The 11061-nt window shown below is 38.1% G+C and overlaps 1 protein-coding gene across 2 annotated transcripts; it reads right to left on the reverse strand.

The window, feature by feature from the left end:
* Positions 1-6516: 6516 nt before the first annotated feature.
* On the reverse strand, positions 6517-10419 carry tmem18 (transmembrane protein 18). Of its 2 annotated transcripts, XM_036592143.1 has the most exons (6): positions 10249-10419; positions 9780-9897; positions 9239-9293; positions 9031-9124; positions 8151-8226; positions 6951-7044 (listed from the first exon to the last, which is right to left on the reverse strand). In XM_036592143.1, the coding sequence occupies exons 1-5, from the start codon at positions 10339-10341 to the stop codon at positions 8191-8193; spliced, it is 396 nt and encodes a 131-aa protein (XP_036448036.1). In that variant the 5' UTR covers positions 10342-10419; the 3' UTR covers positions 6951-7044; positions 8151-8190. The 2 variants fall into 2 exon arrangements, with proteins under 2 accessions (XP_036448035.1, XP_036448036.1); XM_036592142.1 differs by lacking the exon at positions 8151-8226 and having other exon boundaries at positions 6517-7044.
* Positions 10420-11061: the final 642 nt, after the last annotated feature.

Raw genomic sequence — 11061 nt, forward strand, 5'->3', positions numbered from 1 at the left:
AACTGTGGCATTGCCAGGATTAGAGTCTAGATGTTTCATTGCACTGTGCTTTCACCGTAGTTATCGGTACATGTGAGTCAAATCACGACTCCATCACCAAAACCCTTCAGGCAGAGGAGACTGAAAACAGCGAGAGACAGACAGAGCCTTCACTGGCTCTGTGTTGTTTTTCATGAGCTACAAGGTATGAGTGGTTGCCAGGAGTTTGTAAGGAGGATGGTTTGCAGATGATGTATGTGCTCCAGTCTGAAGCTTTCAAAACAGAGTGATCTGCAGCTGCAGTGGTTTGGGAAGCCGAGTTACACAGGAATTAAACAGAGAACGGGAGAGAGAGAGAGAGAGAGAGAGAGAGAGAGACTCACTTCTCACTTTTGTTTGCTAAACTAGTCATGTTTGTCCTCTTGAACCCCTTCGAAGTGTATTATTCAGTAACAAACAGAATACTAATATGCAACTCCCCTTAAAGGGGAATTCCACCATTTTTTTTTAATTCTGTATAATTAAATTAACAAAGTAATATATTTGCGTTGTACACACTGTGACACCTGGTTCCTATCACCACCACTGTAAAGAAATGTACAATGAACCATTTCACATCAAATCACCCTAATTGACTTTGTTTATGTCTCAACAATATCATGTTGAAATATTAAAAAAAGTCTTTTTAAGTAGGCTTTAAAGGGGAATACCCCTGATTTTTTAAAAAGGTTATGCATAATTGAAGCTTTGTTTATAACTGTAAACAAAGTTATTTAGATTGGTTTGATATGAAATGCACCTTTCTAAAGAAACTGAGTCTTAATTGTTCACAGTGGTGGTGATAGGAACCAGACGTCTGAAGCATTTTCTTGCATTTAAAGCTACCTTATAGAAAATTGGCTATGAATACTTTGCCTGATGCATAAAACATTGTTTTATTACCATTTTTTGCATTTACTGCTATTTTAGCATCAATAGCATTACATACAGAAACTCAGAAGACACATGTTGGCTCAGTGATTATTTTGGATAGGAAATAAAATGGCTTGATGAGCACAGTAGGCATCATGCCCCCTGGTTCCTCCACTGTGAAGAAATAAGCCAGTAAGTTTCGCCACAAAGAACCATTTCACATTAAACCACTCTGAAAGACTCTGTTTACGTCTCAACCATTGAATTATACAGAATTTTTTGAAAAATTGGTTGAATTGGATAATCAGAGGCCCATATTACCAAGGATGACCACATTTTTTGCTCTGGCTTTGTTCAAACCAACATAAATATTGTTAGTGGTGTTAGCTTCTTACAATGACAGACAGGTTCCTCTCAAAGAGGTCACTACAAAGTTACCTGTATGCCTAGTTAACATAAAAGCATGATATTTGTTCTTTTATGACAGCCTGTTAAAAAATGGCTGTTTTTCAGGTCACCCAAAGTCCTTCCCTGAAGCGTTTGTGTTCCGCCTCATGTTTCCCTGAAGAGTCTCCTCCTCACCCACTTAACCATGGGAGAGGCCAAAGCGCACCTGTTTCAACCACTGCCCCCAGAGTTCCTTCTGGCACAAGAGAGCTAGCGTCAATCACGGAAAGCACATCTCAGGAAACATGCTGGGCCAAAGCCCAACTCTGCTTACAGCTTCTTCACTTTAAAGCTATGCCTGCGTGACCCCAAGGCCTCTAAGCAAGGCTGTTAGCATTGGAACTGACAGGTCCAGAACCGATTACACACCAAGTCATGCTGGACACACAGGGGACGCAGGAGAGGGCGAAAAGATACAGAAACAGCTCACAGCTGGAGCTGGACAGGCTCATGGAGAAAGATGCGGCAGTGGACGAAGCATAGACGAGTTCATAATCCCTAAACGCAATGATTTCATTTTCTGCCTCTGAGGGGCAATGGCCGCTTTGAAGCTTCATCACTGTCGGTCACTGAATGCAGATTCTCTTTCAGTTCAGTTCTATTTGTACTGTCTGTTATCTACAGGTCTAGAACCCTGTTGAGCAAGCCTACATTATTAAAAATGAAGGTGCTGAAAGGGTTCTTTGGAATGATGACCCTGAAGAACCTTTCAGTGAATGGTTCTTTAAGAAACTTTTTATGTAAATTAGATATGCAGGATATGAAAAACCTTTCCAAAGTATAAGAAACTTCTACACCTATTAAAGTTTTTGTTTTTTCTACTACTATATATCGATGCCAAGAATTGATTGATAAGAATGTAGGATGACGTTTTTAAATGGGAACCCTCAGAGCCTTCTTGGCCTTCAGAGAAGGCCTAGTAATTTCAGGGAACTAAAAAATACATGTCTGTAACTTTTATTTCATTTTTATTCAATAGAATAATGCCTGTATGTAATCTCTGCAAGTAATAAAGTACTACTCTTGTTTCATTGTCATGTTCTGGATGGAAACAAAAACTGAGCAGAAAATCGGGCTCTCAGGAATTGTTTTTCTTTGTGATATCTAGGTAGATATTCCTAAGCTAACATGCTAGATCAGGGATCTCCAAAGTCTAGCCCCAGGGCCAAATGTGGCCTGTGGTAGGACTTTAATTGGCCTGTGTCTTGCGTATTTAGAGTGTGTTATAAGTCACCAGCCAATACATTGCAGTTTTTCTTTTCACCTGATAGTGGCAGCAGCACTGTAAAATTATAGCGTAATGCTTACACTTAAAAAGCATAATTGGTGACAAAGTTAGAAAAGTTTGAGAGCCTTTCTGCTCTGATTAGACTTACAGCTTAATTTACTTAATAACATTTAGTCAAGACTACAGCCAAAAAACACAAGCTTAACATTAAGAACCAGTGATTTTGATGAGATGGAAACTTGGAAAATAGGCGTTCCTCTAAAGACTGTAATGAATTTAATATGGATAGACATGAAACAAAGCATGAACATTGCCATAAATAATCAGGAGATGGAGGAAAAACTAAAGCTGCAAGCTCCTCAAGTCTAATAGCACCAACTTCTAATCAGAGCAAATTCAGTAGCTCAGTAAATATTAATATATTAAGGCTGAACAATAGTGTGGCTATTAATGCTTTGGTTAATTTGCTTTACTCATTTAATAAAGTGATTTCTAACTGCTTTATTTGACATGTAAAAAACATGATCTAACAAAACTGAAAATGTATAGATTTTTGTTTACTTTGTCAAATAAATAGATTTTTGAACAAGTAAACACTTGAATAGCAGCGTACTTGATATATTAGTCATGTTGTGTTGTTCCTTTGAAAAAAGAAATAAAAAATGTGTTGCTCTGAATAAGTAATCTGACAATAAAGAAAGCCCCGTGGATCTTCTACACAGTGATAGGAAACATGGTAGCTTACAGAAAACTCAAATTCTATGTGCTGATACATTTCACTCTGACCAGCATGAACATGCATATGCCATAACTCCAGCAGCAGATTTTAAGGGGTCATCACCAAATTCTCAGAAAGGATCGCCAGCATTTTGAATCATTTGTGAATCAATTTTTAGCCATTTTGACATAGCCCAATCTAGCCAAACACAGCAACTCTATACCAGAGCTCTCCACTGAGTCACTGTGAAACTCTTACAAGGCAAAATAACTGCATGTTTTATAACGTTGGTATGTTCTAAGAAGTGCATGTCAGGACTGGAATCATGTTCAGCAATATTACAAAAACAACATTGTCCTGTCTTGCCAAGAGCAATTAAATTCTTAAGTGTGGCTTATGTAAAACCAAAATAAATGATCTGGTGTCAGCTTCTTTTTGCTAATTCGGACCATGCTTTCAACATATGGTTAAAGTATGAGAAGAGACTGTATGACTGAGAATTTGGGCTGGAGTTCTAGGGCCTTCTGCTTTGAGCTGAAAGGCCGAACCCCTTGTTGATGAACAGAGGTAGAGCTGAGATAGGACAGAGGAACAGATGGAGTGGTGGGGCATGAAAACGTCATCACGGGAAACAGAAGGTGGAGATGGAAATTTATAGGTTGTTAGATTGGAAGGAGGAAGATCTTTAGGCATGGTTCTCCTCCCAAACTTTAGTTATTTTAACTCCATGTAGGAGAGGTTTCATGCAACAGGGTCACCATAGAGTCAGACAAAATATCCACCCATCAAGTCGACTTAGGAAAAACACTCTAAGAGTATGAGAAATAACCACTGAGAGGAACCATGACTTATTACCCTGTTTCCAAAAGAGTTGGGACACTGTGCAAAACGTAAATAAAACAGTGTGCAAATCATTTAAACCCTATATTTAACTGAAAATAGTCCAAAGACGACATGTCAAATGTTAAAACTGAGAAATGTTATTGTTTTTTGAAAAATACATGCCCATTTTGAACTTGATGCTAGCAGCACGTTTCAAAAAAGTTGGGACAGGGGTAACAAAAGTCTGGTAAAGTTGTGTAATGCTCAAAAAACACCTGGTGGAACATCTCACAACTAATTAGGTTAATTGGGCACAGGTCAGTAACATGATTGGGTATAAAAAGAGCATCCCAGAGAGGCTGAGTCCTTCAGAAGTAAAGGTGGGGAGGGGTTTACCACTCTGTTAAAGACTGCACGGGGACATGTTGCAACAATTCAAGAATAACCTCTCAAACAGCAAAGAAATTGGGGATATCTGTCTGTAAGAGACAAGGCCAAAAACCGATACTGGATGGCCATGATCTTTGGCCTTTCAGACGGCACTACATTAAAAACAGACATGATTCTGTAGTGGAAATTGCTGCATGGGCTCAGGAACACTTCTGAAAACCACTGTCTGTGAACACAGTTTGTCGCTGCATCCACAAATGCAAGTTAAAACTCTACGACGCAAAGAAGAAACCTTATATAAACAGGATCCAGAAACGCTGCTGCCTTCTCTGGCCCTGAGCTCATTTAAGATGGACTGAGGAGAAGCAGAAAAGTGTCCTGTGGTCCAACTTATCAAAATTTTAAATTCTTTTTGGAATGGATACAGCATCCTCTGGGCTAAAGAGGAGAGGGACCTTCCGGCTTGCTATTAGTGCACAGTTCAAAAGGCAGCATTCGGGATGGTATGAGGGTGCATTAGTGCACATGGCATGGGTGACCTTAACATCTGTATCTGTAAGGCACTATTAATGCTAAATGATACATACAGGTTTTAGAGCAACATGTGCTGCCGCTCAGATGGCGTCTTTTTCGGGAAAGGTCTTGCTTATTTCATTGCAAGACAATGCCGAACCACATTCTGCATGTATTACAACAGCATGGCTCTGTAGTAAAAGAGTCCGGGTGCTAAACTGGCCTGCCTGCAGTCCAGACCTGTCACACATTGAAAACATTTTGCACATTATGAAATAAAAATACGACAAAAGAGACTTTAAACAGCTGAAATTCTATATCAAGCAAGAAACAGGAAAACATTTCACTTTCTAAACTACTGGCGTTGGTCTCCTCAGTTCCCAAACACTTACAGAGTGCTGTTAAAAGAAGAGCTGATGCAATACAGTGGTAAACATGCCATCATCCCAACTTACTTGAATTGTGTTGTTGGCATTAAATTTAAAGTGGGCATATATTCAAAAAAAATATATAAAATTGTAACATTTTATATGTTGTCTTTTTACTATTTTCAAATAAATATAGGGTTTAAATGACTTGCATATCATTGCATTTTGTTTTTATTTACAGTTTGCAAAGCATCCCAACTTTTTTGGAAATGAGGTTGTAAAAGAAAAAACCTCCCCAAAAAAATCCCACAAAGCATGAGGAAGAACCAGTGAGAGGAAACATGACTTTACCCTTCTCTAGGCTGCACTGGATAGTAGAATTATAATAAATAAGCGTTAAAAAAAGAGATGAACAAATTCAGTTAAATTAAACATTAAACAAAGGCACATAGACCAGACAGAGGAAGAAATCTGGGAAGCAAACCAATGCATAATTTACAGATGTGTCAGAATAGATCTGGTGGACTACACAGATTAAAGCCAGATTTGTTTCCTTACCCTATCATCCCAAAAGAAAAAATAAATAAATAACTATTTGAGCCAGTAAGAATACGCAGTCATTACAAAAGCCAGGTCTTCCTTTCTACACTGTAAAATCATTTATTGCTTCTTCAAAAGTAACTTGGAATATCCATGCAGTGTGCATGCTTGATGCTGGTAAAACTACAGTGTGGATTCCACAGTCTCACATTGGCCACTACACTAAGCAGACTTGGCCAAATATTGATCCACTAGCCCCCTCTTCTGGAAGGAAGGATGAAACACTCTTTTATCTGTAGGAATCAAGTAATTAGTCCCAACAAAAATATTGACAAACAGTAGCAAACTAAACAGAGGCTTCCAAAGATTCCAAAATACTTCACTTGAAAAACATAAACTAGCTATGAAAGAAACTTATTCCAATATACTAAATGCAGAGACCAGTATTAGAATATTATGTATTCATTGTTATTACACAAACTGCCCAACAATCATTGCAAATTCACGCAAAGGTAAATTGTTATTGTTCACTTTTTAACAAAGTGTTCAAGTTAAGCTGATTAATTGTGGTTCATCCATCCAAAACCAAGCACTGATGGCTTTTTTGTAAAACAACACATTGCATTTATTAACAGAAACATACAATTTACATTTTCCATGCACACAGTGACAGAACACCGTCAGAAGTAAAGACAGAATAACAGAATAAAAAACAGACAATTATGGCTGCTGAAACAATAGGAGCTTTCCTTTTTTATAAAAGCTATGCCTCAGTAGTTTTATCTACTATGCTCAGCCCCTGCTGATGGTATTTATGTGTCTATAACAGACATCACAAGCTTTCTTCTGCAACCACTTTGCGGATGTCATCATTGTCTACTGAACTGTGCTGAGGTTCTTTACCTATTCTTAAAATAAAGAGTATTACTGGTCCCCTTCACCATCCTGGGTCATGAAAACAGAAGAAATAGAGACAAGCATGGTCACTTTACTGGTACAGTCTATAGTATTACCACCCAACTCTCCATCTACTGGGTTTTCTTTGAGTTTTCTCTGGCTGCTTTTCTCTTCAACTGTAGTGTCTTCAGTTCTGTCATTGTTGAGAATGTCCTCTTCACCCACACAGCCTGAAACACATCCATCAAACACAGAGTCACTTCATTTCAATGAAAAATACAACTGGGCATTCATTTTAATCCCTTTAACTATTTTAATTTTAATCCCTTAACTGCAAATTTGAGAAGGATACTTGTCTCATGTCTTTGTGCATCACATATGTGGCAGGCTGTTGTTCATCCTAAACCAGCTCCTTTACATGCTGCGAACATTCATGATAAATGGACCAACTGAACTGATCCAACGTTACCTGAGCAAACCTTACGTAAACCAGCCACTTTGTTAGAAACAGCATTCTTATACCACACTTTACTTTCAGAAAAGCCTGAATTCTTAGAGGCATGGATTCAAAAGGTGATGGAAACATTGCTCACAGATGCAGATGTGTCAGCTGACCATTCATGCTTGCAAATCTACCACATCCCAAAGGTGCTGTACTGGATTTAGATCTGCTGAGGTCACAATAGTACACTGAACTCATGGTCATGTTCATGGAACCAGTTTGAGGTGACTTTGAAGGTGCACAATCATGCTGAACATAACCATTAGAAGATGGGTAAATTGTGGCCATAAAGGGGATGCACACAATCAGCAATGACTCTCACATAGGCTGTGGCATTCAAATGATACTCAGTGCTCAAGGAGGCCCAATTTGTTCCAAGAAAAAACATTTCCCACACTATTACACCACCTCCAGCTTAAAGGTGCACTGTGTAAGATTTAGTGGCATCTAGTGGAGAGGTTGTAGATTGCAACCAACTGAATACCTCTCCCTCACCCCTCCCTTTCCAAGTGTGGAGTATAGCCGTCAAGCTTTGTGCCATCGCCTCTACCGATTTAGTTTTGCTTCTTTTTTTTTGCTTCTTTGATGATGAACATTTACCCTCACTTGCTTTTTTTTCTTGCTAAATAATAAATATGATCCTCAAAATGTGGGTTCTCAAACTTCTCACAACACAAAACCGGTAGCAACCATTTATTCTTCTTTCTATGTCTTCCAAACGGTGCTGTAGCTCCACCAAATTCAAGCTGCCACTTCAAAGTAAAAATGCGAAAGGCACTCTTGGGAGCCAGTGATGGATTTGTCTTTCTGGGCTTCTGTAGAAACAAGGCATACCACACAGAATGTATGTCTGTTTTTGCTCTAACATGTGATCTTAGGTCTGCAGATACTGGTCTTCTGCAAATACCTTCTGTAAAATACACATAGGGCTTCTTTCTGTTATTATGCTTCTAAACTGCAGAACTCCATTCCACCTTTTATTAGACAGTTTATTAGTAATTAGACATTACACACGTTTTTTAGAATCATTTCACAGCACTTTGCCACTGGTATGGAAATTTCTCTATACACAAGTTGTTATTAACATTATCATTATTATTTGGCTTTTTGCACCATTCTTGTAAACTCTAGAGACTGCTGTGGTTAAAAATCCCAGAAGATTAGAGGTTCTGAAATACTCAGACCATCCCATCTGACACAAACAACTATGCAATGGTCAGTGTCACTTAGATCACATATTTCCTTTCTTAACTCATATCTGTACGATCTGATGCTTTGCAGTGCTGCCACATGATTGGCTGATAGGGTAACTGCATGACTAAGCAGGTGTACACTTGTTTCTAATAAAGTAGCCAATAAGTGTATATTAAAGTAGAGAATTTTTCCCCCTTCATCTACAGAAATTACCATTTGAGAGAAATAAAAGTTTTTTGTCAGGCAACTACACATAAACACTTTCATCATTTTTACATATTAACATACATCTTCAGATAATGTACTCTGACAAATTTTTAACAATATCAGCTTTAGCAACAGAACTTTCTTGATGTCTTTTGGCGGATCTTTTGTACATCATCACTGTCCCATCAAAACCATGTATCTCTTTACATTGTGTGACCATTTAATGATTGAACAAAATCTTCTTACGTTCACTTATGTTAAAAGTTAGGAGCTTTGCATTCTTTAAAGACATGAAGAGGCATTAATATCTTACCACAATGATGACAGTGTTGAACAATAGTGGCACTGAATACACCAACGATATGAACATTCCCTTGGAGTCAAAGTACTGGAACTTTGAAAATGACCTGAAATTGAAAATATATTGCTAATAAACTGTCAACTAGTAGACAACATGATGCTTTAAATTAGGAAAGGGGAAGGGAAAGGCAGGGAGAGGGGAAAAAAAAAAGTCAGTTTACCTCCAGTTCATGGCTGCCACCTCATTCAGATACTCCGCACTATACACCATGGTAACTGAGGGAGGCAATTGGACTAACGTCAAGCATTATTTTGACTCGTTTTGAATCAGTGATACAGTAAACACACTTAACAAAGATGGTTCTCCAGTTTCTTAGTAAAGAGAATAGTTTTATTTATCTGGAACCATGAGATCTACACAGAACCATTTCATGCTGGTTATTTGCATAGTGAAACATTTCTTCAGATTGATGGAGAATGTGTTGTATATGGTTCTATACGGAACCTTTTTGAAAATGGTTCTACATAACACCACAAAGCATACTTCTATTGTTACAAGCTTGAAATTCTAACAACAGCAGGTGGTTATACTGCTATATAGAGTAACTTTCCCAAAGGTTCTACATAGAACCATATACAACACATTCTCCATCAATCTGAGGAACCATTTAACTATGAAACTGTTCTATGTAGAATTCATGGTTCTAAAAAGAATGAAAGAGTGTAGAAGAAATAAACATTGCATAATTAATACATACTAACCCATTAAGAGAAAATGGAAGATCTGTAGTCTGTAGTACTTGCAGGTGAAAATAGTAAAGGCAAAACATAAGAAGTGAAACACCAGCAGGCCAATGAGCCATGGTTCTGACCAATCAACCTGGACAGAAAGAAGATAAAACCTGTTTGTTCTTTTTGTGGTGTAACGTTAGACCACCTAATATAAGTTATAAAAGCATTTACAGCTTAAATAAATGACGTGTATTGTCAGCTAGTATATTGCGTTAACTAACTGAGTGTCACCAGACCACACGAAGCTGAAGTCAGGTTCTTATTCGCCAGCTTCTTGGTCCAATTTTCCCGTTCCACCTTAAATGGTACGGCAGTTACATTGTGGAGTCGGGCGCCTGAATGCAACTGCCGCACCATTTAAGGTGGAACGGGAAAATTGGAACAAAAAGCTGGCGAGTAAGAACCTGACTTCGTCCGAACTACTCGGCTGTGTCCTTACAGACTGTAGGAAAGTCCACGTCGATGTAATCCGTATATTGCTGAATCCATCTATGGGAATGGAGCTGATGTTCTTTGCTTTTTGTCCGCTCATTTTGTGGAATACCGACACGCTTGAGTTAGCAAAACTGATCGTAAACCATATTAACAACAAGCATCCGTATTCGTCACATCTCCTACGAGGAAAAGTGATACTTCAAAATAAAAGTACGTGAGACAAAATCAGAGAAAAATACACAAACATCAGGCAACAACCAACTGCCTATATGATTTCCTAGTTTTGTATTTTTAGTGCAGATTCTACTACACAAAGCATTTCCCAGAGAGTTAAATTACAAGATTAAGTCCATTTTTAATCCTAAAGAGGAAACAGCTATCAAAACAAGCTAATGTTATGCTGTGTCATTTTCTTACAGTACAATTACTCTCAAATCACATAAAATATAATCATTGGGAAAACAGATTAATTGGAAAACTTTGATTTTTTTATTATTATTGTAATTTACACATTTAAAAAAAATTAGAGAGTTATAATTGTTGAGATTCTGTTGAGCTTTTATTTGAAAATTCGCAAGGCAGTCGCTGCTACAGTTGACAGTAACACAATAAGGACACGCAAAGCGCTGTAAAACAACAAGAAGGATTCGGTTTAAAACAAAATCACCATCAAAGCAATCGCCCCCTATGGAAAAATGCTAAAGCTAGACTGTGCCAAGGTTATTTGTAGTGGGTACATCTCATATCAGACCCTCATTCCCTGCGTGCTGAATTACAAACTAGGGAACGAAAGTAAGGGACCTGATTAGTCAAAGGG

This window comes from Colossoma macropomum, unplaced genomic scaffold (assembly GCF_904425465.1).
Source record: "Colossoma macropomum unplaced genomic scaffold, Colossoma_macropomum, whole genome shotgun sequence".
NCBI classification, from domain to species: Eukaryota; Metazoa; Chordata; class Actinopteri; order Characiformes; family Serrasalmidae; genus Colossoma; species Colossoma macropomum.